Genomic DNA, 19,843 nt, shown 5'->3' with positions numbered 1-19,843 from the left:
GTACCTGGATGAAACTGTCTATCTAGACCCGTTCCAGTCTGGCTTCCGACCCGGTTATAGTACGGAGATGGCTTTGGTCGCGTTGGTGGATGATCTCTGGAGGGCCAGGGACAAGGGTTATTCATCTGCCCTGGTCCTATTCGACCTCTCAGTGGCTTTTGATACCATCGATCATGGTATCCTGCTGCGCCAGCTGGGGAGTTTGGGAGTGGGAGGCACTGTTTTTCGATGGTTCTCCTCCTATCTCTCTGGCCGGACGCAGACGGTGTTGGCAGGGGGGGCAGAGATCGACCCCGAGGCGCCTCATGTGTGGGGTGCCGCAAGGGTCGATTCTCTCGCCTCTCCTGTTCAACATCTATATGAAGCCGCTGGGTGAGATCATCAGTGGCTTTGGGGTGAGGTACCAATTGTATGCTGATGATACGCAGCTGTACTTTTCTACCCCAGGACACCCCAACGAAGCCGTCGAAGTACTATCTCGATGTCTTGAAGCCGTACGGGTCTGGATGGGGAGGAACAGGCTCAAGCTTAATCCCTCCAAGACGGAGTGGCTGTGGATGCCAGCACCCCAGTACAGTCAGCTGCAGCCGCGGCTGACTGTTGGGGGCAAATCATTGGCCCCGATGGAAAGGGTGCGCAACTTGGGCTTTCTCCTGGATGGGTGGCTGTCTTTCGAAGATCATTTGACGGCCGTCTCCAGGAGAGCTTTTTATCAGGTTCGCCTGATTCGCCAGTTGCGCCCCTTTCTGGACTGGGATGCCTTATGCACGGTCACTCATGCTCTTGTTACCTCTCGCTTGGACTACTGCAATGCTCTCTACATGGGGCTCCCCTTGAAGAGCACCCAGAGGCTCCAGTTGGTCCAGAATGCAGCTGCGCGGGTGATAGAAGGAGTGGTTCCACCCTGTGGAACGAACTTCCCTCTGGACTTTGACAACTACCTGACCTTCGGACCTTTCGCCGCAAACTTAAGACTTATTTATTGTGTCTTGCTGGACTGGCTTGATTTTTTAAAAAATTTTTTAGATGATTTTATGGATTTGTAATCTTTATTAATTTTAAAGGGTTGATCATATTTTAATATTCGGCCAAATTGAATAAGTTTTTTAATGTTTGTTTTTAATACTGTATGTGTTGTTGTTGTATTTTATTCTGGCTGTAAACCGCACTGAGTCCTTCGGGAGAAGGGCTGTATACAAATTAAAATATTATTATTATTATTATTGTTGTTGTTGTTGTTGTTGTTGTTGTTGAAGACTACCATTGCAGAGTGCTGCTTCAACCATCACACACCCATACGCTCTGGTGCTTGCCTACAGCACCCACCTTCCAGCCTGTAGCTGTCACCTGCCGGCTGGCCTGCTTGTCTTGGACTCTTGTCTTTTCCTCGAAGGAGTCACATGAGAGCCACATTTAACAACCCATGCAGTTCTGGGTTTAGGACAGCAACTGTCACTGCCAGCATTTCAACTGCTAAGTGATGTGGTTATGTGACATCACACTTTATGACCATATTGCTTAGCGACACATTGAGGAAATTAGCTAGGGCCTAGGTGTTGAGAGGTATCCTAGGGAAAAAAAGAATTTATCTGAAATTATTTTTTTTCTTTGTCTTGCAAACAATCCTTCAAAATCTGTCTCTAGTCAAGAGTAAAAATTCATATCAAATGAACATGTAAGTTTTCCAGTAAATTAGGATTATATTTTTTTCCAAGATGGAATGTTTCATTTTTGATTTGGTACTAAGATATTATCTAGCCTTTGATTTTTATCATTTTGAAGAGCTAATTTTTGTTGGAACCTATTGTTACCTTATTTATCTATTTAGATAAATACCAATGCTGGTATTATATGATATATAATCTAGGACTTGAAATAATAGATATTTATAAAGGTATTTTAGAAAGTGGGATGGGGGGGGGGAATCCAAAACAAGGACCCAACAAAGTAACTGTACACAGCTTGGTGGTAGATTTCATTTTAAATCTGTACTGTTGCGCCTGGAAAACATCAAAGTATGTTTTCCTGGTAAAATGTCATAGTAACAGCAACTATCCTATTTTCTTGCCTATTTAGTATGTAAATGGTACAGCAGTGGATCTGTCACTAACATTTGAGAAGTTCCTATTCATCAAAATCTATTATTAATATTCAAATTGTGTTTCACAACATTGAAGACTCCAAAGCCTGATATACCATACAATGTTAGTATTTAGAAGTACCCAAATTATGTTTGATATTCTGTTCCTGCATAATAAACCTACAGATCACAGACGCTGTATGTGGCCTTGAACACATAAGAGTGACTGATGATATTACAAATGTAACCCACAAAAGAAATTATTCATATGCTATAATTTCATATTATAAATTAATGCATACCTGGAAAGAATGCACTCATAGTAGTTACAAATCAAAGTGACATATAATTTGAACATGTATCCAGGAATTCCCATCTTCCCCACTGGGTCAAATGCAGGCTGCTCCCCAGCCCTTTTCCATTGTATGTCTCTGTTTTTCTTATTAAATGGCAAAAACCTATAGGTACGTATTTAGGATACTAGCTTCATAGAAATGAAGTCAGGGATATTTACTATTCTAGAATACTTCATTTCTCCATTGCAATCTAGAAGTATACTAGAGGAGCTTGCTCCTGACTGCTACCCATTGTCTCTTAGAAATTCTGGAGAAATTTTTAAACACCAGATGACAGAGAGTAGAAATACTGTCCCCTGTTTTCAGAACAGGAAAAAAAAGGTGTTAAGAAACTATAGACCAAACATGATACTTTCAAAGTCATTGGCTTCATTCTCAGACTGTCGGAAAATTTTTTGTGGTGCCCCTCAAACATCATCATCCTCAATGGGAAAATGAAGTTTCAGAATAACTGCATAGTTCTCCTAGACAAGCAATATACCTTGGATAAAAGAAATTCTTTTTACTCTTAAAATTGGCGAACGGCTTAGAATATTCTAATTCTAACAATTCTATAATGAGAGACTCGTTGTGGAAAAAAACAGATTTTCTTGATAGAGTTAAATTCAACAAATTCCAAAAGAGCAAAGATTGAAGTAATGGAAGAGGTCAATCTTGTAACAGGAGCAAATTTAGGGTAGCAGGTTGAAATGTAGCTCTGCCAGGGGAGCATTCTAATCACCTAGACAAGGAGAGTTCAGGAATCTTAGCGTGTAGATGAGTTGGTGATGCTAGCTGAAGAGCTCTGGATTTTTTGGACACGGGGAACTTTTTGGACAAGCCAAACCACTAACTGAGAGACAAGCTCCAGGTGTAATGAAACCGAATGAAATACTGGCATGTAATGTGGGAAAACATGTTCTAAACTAGTCTCTGAGGAAATCCAATAAATGCTGAACTAGCATAGGATAAGAGCAATGTTGAATTAATACACCAATAATCAGGAGATGGAAAGGAGATAATAAGATGACAAATGCTCATGTCAACAATATTGTTAACAATAATGGCCATGTTAATGTAATAAGAGGCAAGATGGGGTCATTGTAATAGTTAGATGGCCATATAAACTTGTTAAATAAACTAACTAACTAACTAACTAACTAACTAACTAACTAACTAACTAACTAACTAACTAACACATTAACACACACACTGGTGAATCTGGGTGACTTACAACATTAAAGACCCACAACATAAAACCCATAAAATTTCCCACACCTCATGGCATAGTTATTCTAAATAGCCTGTTTAGGGTTACCCAGACCCTTCCCAGTAAGGGGCAACATGAGGTTCATCTTCAGGCCTCTGCTGAGAAATTTTCAATACACCTGGCAAATAAAATTGCTCAGATCCATTCTCAGTTGGAGATCAAGCACGGTACAGGGGCTTTGTAGATGCCTGGGGTACAGAATTTCTCAAGCAGAGGTGTCAAACTCAAGGCCTGGAGGCCAGATCCGGCCCATGGGGTGTTTAAATCTGGCCCACGCGGCTGGCCCTGGAAACATCAAAGGACCAGCCTGTGGTGCCTCTACCAGCAAAAATGGAGCTCATGGGGGCTCAGTGAGGCCCTCACGAGCTCCATTTTTGCTGGCAGAGGGTTGCAGAAGGCCGTCGTAGCCAAAAAGGAGCTCAGGGGCCTGTTTTCACTGGCAGAGCACTCGAGGCTACCACAGGTGCCACCCACATGAGTGATGTCGAGCTGGCCATTCCCCCCCCCTGCGGTCAAACACAACCCTGATACGGCCCTCAATGAAATCGAGTTTGACACCCCTCGTGTAGATGAGACTAAACTATTGTGTGTAAAAAATGAAAATGATTATGAAAATCTCCAAAGGATCTCTTTAAATCAGAGGACCAACAAAATTTGAAATATAATTCAATTTAAATGTGTGCAAAGTACATTGGGGCACTTCCCTGACCTCCCCATCGTCTTATATATATATATGAAAAATGGCCAACATTGTAGTGCCCTTATATATATTTGTGGTATTTCCATATCTAGAATAGTATGTATAGTTCTTGTCAGCACAGGGATATAATAAAGTTTGAAAAATGCAGAGGAGGGCAACCAAGTGATCAGTGAGAATGAACTTTTTAATAGAAAGAACTAAACAATCTAGCACTGCTCAGCTTGGTAAAGAGAAGACAGAAAGGTGACAGGATTGAAATATATAAAAGAAAAAGAGTAAGAAATGAACACAGAGAATGTCCCTCTCCCTCCCATTTTATAAAACACTAAGAACCAGAGGACAGCCAATGAAGCTGATTGGATGAGGATTTAGACCAGACATAAAGAAATACTTCTTTACACATTGCATTCTTAATTTCAGATAATAGCCATCAACCTGAATAGCATTAAAAGTAATTTGCTACAGCCACCAAAAGAGCTACTTTTACTAGTACTTTCTTAGTTCGACGGTCAGTTAATTGGTATAAGTAAAGTTCTATAACCCTGCAAATTAACAGCATAACTTTCAATTAACCAAAATTAACAGAAATACCTATTCTTCTAACATCAGGGAATTGTATTGAAGTGTTCAGGTAGCCCTGTTCCTGGTCAGTGGAATTTCTTGAATGTCAGGCTTAGCAGTAAAACATAAATCTCTTGATTAACTACAGCTGAACTTGGCCCTTAGGCTAGAACTTGGCAGAAATCTCCAGACTGCACCTTGACTATGTAACAATCTCAATTGTAAAGAAGAATTAATAAAACAGTTGATTGCCTCTTGCCAGTATAAGGACACAGCATGATTTACACTCATTGCTTTTCTCTCTTGCTCTTTCCATGAATTAATAGCTACTTTACTTAGTCCTTGGTGGCCCTGAAGCTAATGGGTTATTGAATGTTTACATAATTGCAATTTTTGCCTAAGTATTTTTGTTTGTCTTTCTTTAACTCTTACAAATGACCATTTGTTCTGGCCTTCCACTGCCTACCTTACATTTCTTTGAAAGGAATGTCTCTGCAAAATTACATCAGGCTACTGGGACCCATGTAACATTATGTGGCCTCCTACACTTTCTAATTCCAACTAGAATTCTTCATGATTGCTGCCTGTATACTTCCAGGCAAACCTCTATCAATGTATCAGCATTCTTCATAGGTGAGCAACGTTCAGTTAGAATGTTATTAGATGTCCACTGGATTTAACCTCCGAATGAGAACAATCAATATTTCACTTCTGGCCATCTTATTTATTAATCAATGTGAGAGATGAACTGGACTGATCCAAAGGTATCTAAACTTTAATGCTCCATGTACTGTCTCATGTAAGGCAGGTAAAATTATAATAGTTTACAAGGTAGTTCCTAGATTAGAGGTCCTACCTTGCATAAATAGGATGCTTGTAGTAAATTTGTTGTACATAAAAGTATATTGTCCAAAACATGCCCCAGCTGCCTAGCATTCTCTTTACTATTAGCAGAAATACAAAGGGCACTTACTCTTTGGGGGAAAGTCCTTAAGATGTGGTTCTGTTCCAGGCCAGAGGTTAATATGAGCGTGATCTGTTGGTGGGGCCTCTCTTGTACTTTTTTTTAATTATGTGGTCTATGGTTGCTTTAGAAGGGACGTGGTGGCTGAGGGACTAGGCCGTTGAGCTTGTCGATCGAAAGGTCGGCAGTTCAGCGGTTCAAATCCCTAGTGCTGCCATGTAATGGGGTGAGCTCCCATTACTTGTCCCAGCTTCTGCCAACCTAGCAGTTTCGAAAGCACGTAAAAATGAAAGTTAAAAAAAAAATAGGGACCACCTTTGGTGGGAAGGTAACAGCGTTCCGTGCGCCTTTGGCGTTGAGTCATGCCGGCCACATGACCAGAAAGATGTCTTCGGACAGTGCTGGCTCGTCGGCTTTGAAACGGAGATGAGCACCGCCCCCTAGAGTCGGCAACGACTAGCACATATGTGCGAGGGGAACCTTTACCGTTACCTTTTATGGTTGCTTTAATTGGGGCTGCTGGTCTTTGTGGATTTTCATTGTTTTATCTATTTTAGTGTTTCTTATGGATTTTGTAGGCAGTCTTCTGAAGAAGGCTGCCATATCACTTTGAATAAATTAAATTAAAAACAGGGAATGCTGCATGTGGCATTAGTATGATTAAGGCTGACAACTTATGAATAAAAGAAAAATAGATATGATTTATGTCTATAAAACTAGGAGAAATGAGATGGTAGAATATATCTGAACATAGAATCATAGAACTAGAAGGGACCTTGGAAATCTTCTGATTCAACTCCTTGCTCAAGGCAAGAATCCTCATACCATATTGGATAAATCAAGGGTCTCCAACCTTGGTCCCTTTAAGATGTGTGGACTTCAACTCCCAGAGTCCCTCAGCCAGCAAAATTGGCTGAGGAACTCTGGGAGTTGAAGTCCACAAGTCTTAAAGGGACCAAGGTTGGAGACTCCTGGGATAAATGGTTGTCCAATCTTTTCTTGAAAACCTCCAGTAATGGAGCATTTTCAACTCCAGGAGGCAAGCTATTCCATTGCTTAATAGTTCTTACTGTCAGAAAATTCTTCCTTATTTCCAGATTGCATTTCCCCTTGATGAGGTTCCACCCATTGTTTCTTGTACTACCTTCAAGTGGTATGGAGAATAAATAGATGCCATCTCCCCTGTGGCAGCCCTTTAAGGATTGGGAAACTGCTATCATATTTCCCCTCAGTTTTCTATTTGTTAAGCTAAACATACTTAGTTCTTTTAGCCCTTCTTCATAAGATTTAGCCTCTAGGCTACTTATAATCTTTGTTGCTCCTCTCTGCACTCTTCCTAGGGCCTTTTGGTATTGTGGTGCCAGGACTGGATGGAGTCTTCCAAATATGGCTTTACTGGTGAGGTACAGAGCAGTACTATCATTTTATGTGCTCATGATGCTATCTCTCTGTTGATGTAACCTAGGACTGCATTGCCTCTTTTGGCAACTACAGAATATTAATGACTCATACTTACGTGGTGGTCCATTAGGACATCTAGAGCTCTCTTTGAGGGAGATAGAATAGAATATAATAGATTTTTTTTATTGGCCAAGTGTGATTGGACACACAAGGAATTTGTCTTGGTGCATATGCTTTCAGTGTACATAAAAGAAAAGATACCTTCATCAAGGTACAACACTTACAACACTTAATGATAATCATAGGGTACAAATAAGCAATCAGGAAACAATCAATATCAATATAAATCATAAGGATTACCAGCAACAAAGTTACAGTCATACAGTCATAAGTGGAAGGATATGGGTGATGGGAACGATGAGAAAATTAATAGTGCAGATTTAGTAAATAGTTTGACAGTGTTGAGGGAATTATTTGTTTAGCAGAGTGATGGCGTTCGGGAAAAAACTGTTCTTGTGTCTAGTTGTTCTGGTGTGCAGAGTTCTATAGTGTCGTTTTGAGGGTAGGAGTTGAAACAGTTTATGTCCAGGATGTGAGGGATCTGTAAATATTTTCACGGTCCTCTTCTTGATTCGTGCAGTATACAGGTCCTCAAATGGAAGGCAGGTTGGTAGCAATTATTTTTTCTGCAGTTCTAATTATCCTCTGAAGTCTGTGTCTGTCTTGTTGGGTTGCAGAACCAAACCAGACAGTTTTAGAGATGCAAATGACAGACCAATAATTCCTCTGTAGAACTGGATCAGCAGCTCCTTGGGCAATTTGAGCTTTCTGAGATGGGCAGTAAAGAAATGTGATTGATAAATAAATAGATGATAGATGATAGGTAGGTAGGTAGGTGGATAATTTCTGTTGAGCTAAGTAGCTGTATGACTGTTTTTTCTTGCCTAAGTATAGGACCATAATTTTCTCATCACTGAACTTATATCTGTTATCTATCAAGATCCTTCTGAATTTGAATCTATCTTCTAATACGTTAGAAATTCCTCCCAACTTTATGACAAATTTTATGAGCATCACTTCAGTCCATTAGGATCTATAATCTAGATAATTTATGAAGATGTTGAAGTACAGTGGGCTGAAGACGTACCTCACTGCATGCTTCTCTTCTCATAGAAGCAATTCCATTGAGGGCCACATTCTGAGTGTGATTGGTCAGACAACTGCAGATCTATTTTATCAAATGCCTTACTGATATAAAATACTATAAGATTTGTTATATTTGTTTATAATTATTTGTTATAATAAGATTTGTTTGGAATGACCTGTTCTTAATAAACCAGTCCTGGCCAATTATTAGTCATTTTGTTCTTTTCTAGGTGCTCACAAATCTGCTGCTGCCTTTGACAGGATTTTCCCAGGGATTGGTGTCAAAGTAGTTTCCTGGATCCATTCCCACCGTCCTTTTAAAAAAATTTGCAACCACATTATGGATGCCAGTTCCTTCCATCTCCAGGACATCTCAAAGATTTCATTCATTGATTTCAAAATCACATCTACCAGCTATCTCAGCAACCTGGGATATAAACCATCTGATCGAGGAAACTTGAACTCATTCAAAGCAACTACAGGTTCTCTTACCAATTGCTTACCTACAGTATATCTGACATAAAATGGTTTGATCTTGTAGAGCGCAATTGATGAATACTGACTGGGAAAGTAAGATGTAATTAGGAATGAAAGGCCCAAAATATAATTGCATATTATGAACTGGTGTTATCTAAATTTTTGTGACTGTATAAAACAGAAATTTATAGGTTGGTGATAGGTGCTTTTTACACTCAAGCGAATATTAACAATGATAGGACATGGAATGAGTTTTGGGAAAAGTTTTAGAATTTTTTGAATGAATGCAATTTGGGGAAATATTCTGTTATATGATATAAATGGGGAGAAATGAGATGAGAGAGTACAGAAAATGTTGGAGACCCCAGAATAAATAAAGAAGGCATCTGTTTAGGGAAAGATATTTGTTTCAACTATGTAGTTTAAATAAAAGTGTATTTGAATAGCTACAGAGACATGGCAAACAATGAACATTACTTCAAAAGTATTATTGATTTACTTATTTATGATGAAAGTTTGAAAAAATGTTGAAGGATACAAAGATGATGTGAGATTCATAATTTATTTATTTTTTATGGTATCAAAAATAGATCCTGGGAAAAACATAACATGGAATAAAAATGAGAGAAAGAAGAGTGGAAGAATTATTGGAGGAAGATAAAATATAAGCCCAATGGAAAAATGGTAGAAGATAATCTCCCAACATGAAAAAAAGGAAATTGGACATAAGGAAAGAGGATGTGGAAACAGTTTATTAGAATAATTTACTTTCCCACCCACATACACTTAAAGGTCAGGATGTTTTATATAAGTCATCAGTGATGCTTATTCTCTTATATTTAATTTGACTTTGAAACTTTACTTCTGTCTGATTTGAAATTTCAACTATACTTTTTATGTGAAAAAAGGCTGGTGTTGAACATTAATTATTGCAATAAGCTAGTGATGTTCTACTCTTTATTGGCAAATGTCTTAAGTTTTCTACTAAAATTTAAGAATAAAGTACAATAGATCGATAAACTATCAAATTATCCAGTTAACTGATTCAGTCACCCAGAGTCACCTTGTGTGGGAGATGGGTGGCATGAAAATTTAATAAAATAAAGTAAATTGGACTTGATGCTATATACTTTTCACAAAATATAAGGTATATATAGTAAAGTATAAAGATTGGAATGTTATATATTTGAATTCCATTCCATTTTAATTATTGTTATTGATATTAATGGATGGTAAAATGCTTCTGAGTTTATGATGGTCATGTGGTTAAAACAAATTTTACTCTAATATTGAAATATAAAGAATATATTCTCTCTGTATAATTTTAAGTATAACTTCCTTGTAAAGAAATTCTTATTTTATTTAGATTTGTTTTATGGCAGGACATGTTTTGATAGTTCCTTCTTTCCAGAATGTAACTGATTTAAAAAAAAATCTTTAGATGTATTTACAGTATCTGGTAGGGGATTGCCTTTGTTTTTACTAAAAAGCCCCAGTTGTTTAGGTATTTTCTCCAATAAAAATTGCAACCTATATTTGGAATATATTGGGAAGTTCAAATTTGATCTTTATTCCCATGGCAGATTCAAATTTGGGGACAATCTTCAGAATTATGCAAAATTGTCCAAAAGAAAAGAATAAATGCTTTAGAACAGGGGTGTCAAACTCAATTTCATTGAGGGCCGCATCAGGGTTGTATTTGACCTTGGAGGGCCGAGGAAGGGGCATGCCCAGGGGATATGGCCATGGTGGGTATGGCACAGGACTTGGAGGGACACCTGTGGCACCCAAGTGCTAAGGCGGGACTTCCCTGAGACCCTCCCTCACTCTCATTATACAGGTAAACCTCGAGTTACGAATGTAATAGAGCTGCTAATTACATTCGTAACCCAAGGATTTGTTTGAATCACGTTAAATGTACGTGATCACTCCCTGCTTTCCCCAATGCATTTGTTAATCGAATGCACAGTTCACTAAATGCACACAAGGTATCTCAGAGTGGGGAAGAGCATGCGGGGCCTAGTGCTGCAGCAGGCCATCCAAGGTCTCCCCCAATCCACTGAGATACCTCATGCTCCCCTGGGGTCCCCAAAATTGCTTTCCCCCCATCCTGCTCTGCCGGGTTCCACAGACTGGGCCTGCTTTGCTAGCATCCCAGATTCCACTTACTCCTCTCCACCCCATTTCTCATGGATTACTTATTTTTTGAAAATCTCCAGAGCTCCAGAAGAGGCTGACCCACTGGCAGAGAAGCCAAAGCGTTTTATTTGGATGATGGCAAAGCTGTAAGAACTTGAAATCTAAGGAAAACATTTTTACCAGCTTCTGAATTAAAGACTTCGGCTGGAGCAGGCTTAGGCCTGGACTGAGCCACAGCAGCTTCCTGCTTCAGGGATTGAGGCAGCAGCCAATCAACAAGGATTGGCTGTCTCATCTTCCTTTGTCTCATCGGGCTGAACTGCAAGCTCCTCATTGATTGGCTGCTGCTGCAGCCTCAATCCCTGAAGCTTCTCATTTGAAAATGCAAGTCAGCAGCAAGCAGGAGACTGCTCATCACCAGCCAGACTGGGCCCAAACTAAACCTGCAGGCCCTCATGGCAGAAAAGCCATTCTTTTATTTAGACGGGGAAGCTGTTTTCCTTACATCTCACCTTCTTTGCAGGGTCCTGCAGGGCTCGGTATTCCCTCTGCTCCTGTTCAACATTTATATGAAGCCGCTGGGTGAGATCATCCATCACCATGGACTGAGGTATCACCAATATGCTGATGAAACTCAGCTGTATGTCTTGGCCCATGGTAAGTTAAACGATGCTGTGTCCTCCCTCTCGCAGTGCCTGGAGGCTGTTAGGAGCTGGATGGGGAGCAACGGGTTGAACTAAACCCTTGCAAGACTGAGTGGCTCTGGGTTTGGGGTTCGTTGGCTCAGGGAGAATTGCCATCTCTTGTCCTGTATGGGGTGGCACTACCCCAAACAGACCCTGTGCATAATCTTGGAGTTCTCCTGGACTCATGACTCCTGCTCAAAGAGCAAGTGGCAGTCATGGCCAGGAGGGCCTTTGCGCAATTGTGGGTTATGTGCCAGTTACATCCTTTCCTGGACCAGCAATCCCTACTCAGTCACTCATGCCCTAGTCACTTCCTGTCTTTGACTATTGCAACACGTTCTACGTGGGGTTGCCCTTGAAGAGCATCCAGAAGTTCCAGGTGGTGCAAAATGCAGCAGCCTTTATGGTTTTATGCAGACCCCAGTGTCCTGTAGGAGCTACATTGGCTGCCGATTTGCTTCTGGGTGCAATTCAAGGTGCTAGTTACCACCTTTAAAGCCCTTCATGGCTTGGGACCAGGTTATCTTGCAGATCACATCTACCCAACCCATCAGAGCAGAAAGGCAGGGAATGCTGTGGGTCCCATCTCCAAGGGAGCTACACCTGGTGGGACCCAGAAGGGCTTTCTCTGTGATGGCTCCCTCTCTGGAACATCATCCTCCCAGAGATTAGAATGGCCCTCACTCTAGCACTCTTCTGGAAAGCACTGAAGACTTGGTTCTGCCAGCAGGCCTGGGGAACCCAGAGTGGGATGGAGCCCATTAAATGACTTGTGTGAGGTGCTTTTGCTGGGGTGCGGGGTTATTTTATTATATGACTCTTATTAGTTTTATTGTTTTTGTATGAGGTTTTATATTCTGTGTAAGCCCCCTTGAGTCACCATATGTGAATAGGTGGCAATATAAATTCAATAAAAAAATAAATAAAAAAACATGACCAGTGATGTAGCTGAGGCTAGATTTTTCAACCCATTTTTGAATTTCTGTATAGGTATTAAAAGCTTAAGACCCTAATTTAGCGCCCACAAAAGGAAAAATCTGGATTGAAGGTGTCTTGAAATATAACTGCCTCAAGCATTTTTCTTCACCACCCCAAAATGAAGGGATCCAAAATGTTCAGCCTCACTTGCTGTAGGGAGCTCGGTGGTGTTTGTGTCCATCTGGAATGCCTAGAGTTGGATGCCACTCACTGTCTCTGGCATATCTACTGTATCCCTGCCCTAAAGACAGACTTTGGAGCTAAAAGATTCCAGAAATGTTGATTGAAGAGTCACATGTCTTCTAAGAAAGATGCCCTACAGCAACCTGCTAACGAATGAGTCAGGTCAATACGACTGTGGGCAACTGTCAGGGAAGTGCACTCAAATAGATAAATTCAAATATCTGTAAACAAACTGGTTACGATTTGTCTTCCCAAATATCTACCGGTTTATTCAGAATAATAAAGGGATCATTTCCCTCCCAAAGTGAATCTTAACTTTTTACTCCACTAGCATCTTAACCCCAGTGAAAGCCATACAGTCCAAGTTATAAAGTTACCAGCTCAATACTGGATAGCTTTTGAAGACATTGGCAACTTTGCAAAATGGCAAAGTTGCCAATGTCTTCAAAAGCTATCCAGTATTGAGCTGGTAACTTTATAACTTGGACTCTATGGCCTTCACTGGGGTTAAGATGCTAGTGGAGTAAAAGTTAAGATGTTCCTCTATGGATTTAACTAAAAGAATTTTATAACTCTGTAAATACATATCATTGCTGTCATTTTAAAATGTATGAATGGACAGAATGTTTACAAATCAATTAATTTTAATATAAATATTTAAGGTATTATCTACCATGAGCTGCAAGGTGAAATAATTTATGATTGATAAGAGTAATAATTTCCTGCTTTAGTAGGGCAGATGAGTCAGTGTTTAAATGAGTTCAACAATACCGCACATTTCTTTCTTTCTTAAGCACTTTATTTTTTATGATTTTGTACTTTCTCATTTGTTGAGTCAAGTGGCATACAAATATAATAAAATATTACTTATTTGTAAATGGTTATTACTTGGAAAAAAGTTGAGTAGTTTGGAGAAAATATGTCTACAATCAGTGGCATCCCTTACAAGCTGCAGTGATGTCAATATGTGATGACGTATGTGTCATGATGAGATTGTGGAAGGAACTTGGAAGTAAATGCCAGTAAGTAAATTAAATAATTTTCATCATAAAATAATGCAGCTGCTGTGCTTTGCTCCCCTCCCCCAATCTCTTTAGGCATGTCTAAGGTTCAAGTCCTGCTAATGTCATTCTGGTCCGCTAAGTATTTGTAAACTGCCTAGTCACAGGTGAGATGGGTGGTGTAGAATTTTGATAAATAAATAGTACATGTAACTAATAATACTATATTGTGTTTTTGAAAACAATAATCTTATCTACTTGTAATTATAATTTATCACATTACTTTATTTATTAATTATATCAAAAATAAATTATTTTCTCAAGAAAAATTAATTCTAGGCTATTTTGTTTAGTAATGAAAGACTTTATTAATCATTAAACATATTTGGTTGCTTTTAAGTAACTTTGTCCCTGAAGCCAACCTATGATTTGCTTTTTATCCCCTTATGTAGTTATAGTCAGTAAGCTACAATGAACATATGAGAAGTTTTAGAGTATCCCAAATATCATTGCATGCCTACAGTTTGCTGGAAGGATGTTTCTTAACCAGTTAAACCTTAAACTGCTGTTAGTAGATTGTTGCAGTTTGATTCTTTGGTTTAACATATATGCAAAACAGTCACAATTCTACCTCTTCTTTTACATGCCAAGCAACTTTCATAATATGGTAATATATTTCAAAGATGCAATGCATAATTGAAAAAGTATTTTTGGAACAACCATGACCTGGATGACTGAGAATCTCCATAGATTATGTTATATTCATGATAATTGGCCCAATTCAAACCTCAGTCTATGACTACAACTTAGTACAGTAATGAATTAGGTTTGCTACATCCAGTTCTATGTCAGGAAAAGGGCTGCATTAATTGCAAATAGTACCAGAAATAAAATAAATTAAAGCTATACCTTCAAATAATTTTTTTTCCACTCGGCCCATTCCCACCAACATTGTTCCCAAATACTGTTGCTTCATTTATAAGCTTTTTTTGCCCGTTACCAATTATATAGATTAAAAACTACATGCTGGATTTTGATCTTATTGTAGATTTATCGAAATTAATGGGTATTTGGGTGACTCATGTTCCTTCTCCTATCTTTATGGTGTTTTCCTTAAATCTGCTCTGAAACTCATTTAAAGAAAGAGCAGAGAGAAACGATTTGGAGGGATCAAGAAAAGAAGTATCCATTCTATCAGATTCTGTGATATTGATATTGTGTAGACCCTTAAGAGGTAATCTGTAGCAAACAAACTGATAAAATGACTGAAAAAAAGAGAGTACAGTACCTTAAAAACTATTACTGCAGTCATAGGGAGCCTTTTCATGCGACTGCAGTGTTTTGAAAACAGGATTCTCATAAGTGAGACCAAAAGAAAAGATTTTACAGATAAATATTTGTAGCTCAGGGTTGAATTGTGGGGTTCTTGTGTTCTGCCCTCCAAATTGCTCTCTAAGCTTGTGATACTACCAAGTTCAGAAAACACCAAGACTCCACAGCACAAATTTTTGCTACTCTCTTGCATTTGTGTAATAAATCTAGCTGTCTTCATTGTAGCTATACATGGTTGGGACTGATTGCTATTTGAATAGGAAACAATCAAGAAGTCCTGGGTTTGTAAGCTCTGCTGGGAAGTCAAAAACCAGCCTGGCAGAAGGGAAGAGTCAGTTAACCTTCTAATCAGATAATAAAAAACAAATCCTGCATGGATGTTATCAGTAAAGTCCTCAGATTTCAAATTCAGTTTGGAGACTTTCTCTAGTTTGGCAACTATATCCAGCAAATTACTAACAGTGTCTATTGTGCAAGGGCTTCGTTAGTTTGCACCAATATCCCAAACAACACTTTGTATACAAACAGGCTTTGTATACCTGAATCAGATTGATTCCTCTTCATATAGAAATTATTCTGCTTGTAAATTCTGAACTGTTTCAAACAAGCTGCCAGGAAATGTGTCTTGCACAAACCCCAGACATATCATGAGTTTATGATTCAGTGTACTGCATGAATCCAGGCAGATGGATTGAGCAAATTTAAGTAGTGTGCAGTATGAAATGAATCATTATATTGATCCATATTTCCCCAGGTGATCAGTTAAGTAGCTGTTCTGTGTTGATAAAGTAGCCAGTATTCATAATAACAATGGATTAAAGGATTTACTTTGTAGTTTTGTTAAACAGAAATAGGAACCTTGAATTGGCACGAGACGCTAAACTACTCACTGTAAGATTTAAATGCCATAATAGGCTCACACTATACATCTTGCATATGAAATAGTATTTTACAAGGCAATTTAAGTGTAGGCTTTACTACTGTTGTATTTATTTAACTCTATAAATATTTAGAAGTGCTATTGATTGTTAAGTAGGCATTCTCGGTTATGTGCACAACAATAAAGTTTGGAAATAAGTAATATAAAATGATGGTATATTGGAAAAGATATTGTAAAGGCATAATCACTTTTCATCTATATACTATGTAGCTTGTATTTTACAGCATTTTTATTTAATATAAAAAAGAAGTTACTAGTCAAAAGTCCTTCATTTTGGCTAAATGTGGCTCTCCATCAATAAAATAAAACAGTATTTTCTTCTAGTAAATTTTAGGGGAACAATGGCTCAGTGGTTAACATTGCTGGAGCTGGCCAGCTTTACCTTTACACTAAGATTATTAACGTTACATTTAAGAGATTTTCGAGAGGAAGGGCTTTCAGTGACTGTTCTGAATCCTCCTTTAGATGACATATAATCAGCAAACTAAAATTAGATAAAGCAAGTATTTCAGCACAGAAAGATAGACTTCAATTTTTCATAGCAGCAAGTTATTAAGTGAGCGTCAAGAAATAATATAGGAAATTATGAAATATTTAACTTTGAAATTTAAGGAATAAAGATTTCATAGCAAAAACAGAAAATAAAAAAACCCTTCATTATCCAGTCTTCAAAATTACCACCTGGCAAGAGAGAGCAGATGAGTATGTAGGTTTCGTCTATTATTTCAAATTTCCAAAATGTTTATAACTTGAAGATTTACTGAGAGTACTGGTCAATGAGTACAACCTCCCAGAAACTATTTTTTTTTTTACAGTTGCTGGTATAGGTGAAATCTGCTTTGTTTATTCGGTCCTTACAGGTGCAGTAAAGTCATCAGTCAAACATGTAGTAATGTCTGCAAAAATGAAAAATATCATATTAAAATATTTGTTAAAGAACTTACAACATAGGCAACTATACATTTATTGGTCAAAAAGATTCTACAATGCATGGAAGTTCCAGGGGCTGAAATAGAAGCCACACAAGATTTAAAGCTGATCAGCTTGCTTTCATATACCACCTTTTATCTCCAGCTTCTCTCTCTACAAGCAGATGGAAAGGGCTTTCAGGGAAGTGGCATAAGACAAATCTGCACAAGCACTGCTCTTGTCAAATGATACCTAAACCTGTTGCCCAGCTGGCAGTGGTGGGATTCAGGTAATTTAACAACCGGTTCTCTGCCCTGATGATTTCTTCCAACAACCACTTTGCCAAACTGCTCAGAAATTTAACAACCGGCTCTCCCGAAGTGGTGCGAACTGGCTGAATCCCACCACTGCCAGCTGGCACATCACTTGCCCTCACTTTGCAGACTTTCAAACTGTCACCAAGGCTGCCAACTGAGGACATAAAAACTTGACGCCCCAATTGTACACCTCCATGGAGAAAATGCCAGATATTTTCTCTCCTACAGAGCCTTCACAAAAATAAGGTTTGTGCTTCCACTGGCAGTCCTAGAGGTCAGATTTCAAAACATCTTTTATAATAAATGAAATTATCCTAATGGATTAGGAATAATAGAAAATGCTATTTTATTCATAAGACTTTCTGTGAGGTTATGAGAGCCAATGCTTCCATTTTTTGCAGAGACATTATAGCTGAAATTGGCAGCTAAATGTGATATGAAGGAGATTGGCAAAATTCTCTCTGGAAGAAAGACAGACCTGGAAGTTGTCCATTTTTATTTTAGACAGCATTTTTGTGAGCAGACAGCAGAAACATTTATTTTGCACCCACTGGAAGTCGCAGTCCCATCATACTCTGAATTGTAAATGTAGCCTTTCAGGATTAAAGATTTGACAAAACTTCATCTTTTTATCTTTAAAAATTTGGAAATTTATCTTTCTTTAACATTGAAAAGCCTTCAGAACCACGAGTCTACCAATTGCTGGATGGAATTTTTCATCCCATCAGTTTAAAAAGAAAGAACATCAGCTTTGTAAGATGTTGATATTTTTAAATTTCGTCTAATATATAGCAAAAAGGTTCTATCAAGAGTTGTTCTTGGGAAGCTTTATAAATGCTAAGGCTTGTGAAACTGACTTAAAGACTATGTTAATTAGAAAATATATCTTGTTTACAAAACAAGATTTGAAAGTTGATTACTAGAGTGCAAGATGGCTTCATCTAAAGGAAATGTTTGATTTAAGGGCCTATGAAGTACCATATTTTTTGCACTATAATACGCACTGGATCATAAGATGCACATTAGCTTTAGAGGAGGAAAACAAGAAAAAAAAATCTGCCTCTGCCTCCCAGCATCCATCTGGTATTCATCTGCAGCTTCAGCACATTATTGTAACCCCAATATGTAGCTCGTCAGGGCTCCACTCCATTGTGCCCACCACTGGTCAACTGAGCTGCTGCCACTGGTGGGGAACACTGGATGTTGTGACTCTGGCTCCTGAGCCTGTCCTCATGGAGGAGGATGACTCTGAGAGTGAGGGGGAGGAGCTGACAAGGTCTCCCTCTCCAGGTCCCTCCTTTCTGGCAACGCCTCAGGTGCCAGCTGAAGGCCAGGAAGAAGGCGTGTCGGAGCCCCCACAGACAGAGGGTGAGGAGGATCAATTCTGGATTGATCCCAGGCAGCGTCGGAAGAAGCATGCACAGCAAAGGAAGAGGTATGGCAGGCCCAGAGAATGCTGAGTCACTGAGCCACACCCCACGGGATAAAAGTGGGTGGAGTTGCTCTGTAGCCCCTGTGACGGACAAAAACTGCAAAGCATGAACTTTGGATCAGTTGTTTTTGAGTTAAGCCCTAGACTGTGTGAAGGAATTATTCTGTGTACTCTTGGCTGCCCCGGCAACGGCCTATGGACAAGTGGACTCCCGTCTCTGACAGAGATAAGGAACTTGGCAGGCATTTGAACTATAGCTGCCAAGTCTTTTATCCACAAAGGAAATTCAGGTCGGTTGTAGAATAAATGACTGTTAGACGCTTGCTCCTGCGTTCTTCTATGTGAGGTGGGGACGGGGACAGAACACTGGAGCCTTCCCTGCCAAGCAGCTGACTGGCGGTTGAATCGGCCTCCCGGAATACCAATCAGCTGTTCTAGGCGGCGGGGATTGCCACTGCTGATCGCTGCCACCGTTCACCGCCCCTGTCAGTAGTGGGTTCCACTTACCTTTGCTACCAGTTCAGAACTGTGAGTGCACGTGTGCGCTTGCTTTGCTCGCACGTGGCGCTTCTGCGCATGCGCAGAACCTTCTTTGCATACACAGCGTGTCCGTGGTGACGTCCGGGTGGGTGGGTGGAGTCTCCTGCTACCGCCATTACTGGTTCGTCCAAGCCAGAGAGAACTAGTGGAAACCCACCACTGCCGCTGCCTAGAATAGCTGATCAATGGTATTCCAGGAGGCCGATCCAACCGCTGATCAGTTGCTCAGCAGTGAAGGCTCCAGGGTTCCCCAGTGGTGGCGAACAGTGGCAGCAGTGACAGGTGGCGAACAGCGCCGCAACACCAACTGCTCCCACTGCAATATTCACTCTATAAAATGCCCAGATATTTCCACCCACTTTTTTGGGGAAAAGAGTGCAAAAAATATGGTACTAGAATGTTTTTACAGGAACCAAAAGTTACCACTGAAGATGAACAAATTCTTCTGGACA

The 19,843-nt window shown here is 39.5% G+C and overlaps 1 protein-coding gene across 1 annotated transcript in view; it reads right to left on the bottom strand.

Annotated features, from left to right (window-relative positions):
- Positions 1-13,456: 13,456 nt before the first annotated feature.
- Positions 13,457-19,843, bottom strand: part of RALGAPA2 (Ral GTPase activating protein catalytic subunit alpha 2) — a 194,481-nt gene continuing 188,094 nt past the window's right edge. Inside the window, exon 44 of the mRNA XM_058176610.1 lies at positions 13,457-17,089. Within this exon, the coding sequence (XP_058032593.1) occupies positions 17,037-17,089 (53 nt within the window). The 3' untranslated portion in view covers positions 13,457-17,036. The remainder of the gene's footprint in view (positions 17,090-19,843) is intronic.

This window comes from Ahaetulla prasina, chromosome 3, assembly GCF_028640845.1.
Source record: "Ahaetulla prasina isolate Xishuangbanna chromosome 3, ASM2864084v1, whole genome shotgun sequence".
In the NCBI taxonomy this organism is placed as follows: domain Eukaryota; kingdom Metazoa; phylum Chordata; class Lepidosauria; order Squamata; family Colubridae; genus Ahaetulla; species Ahaetulla prasina.
This window is presented reverse-complemented; position numbering and strand designations above follow the sequence as displayed.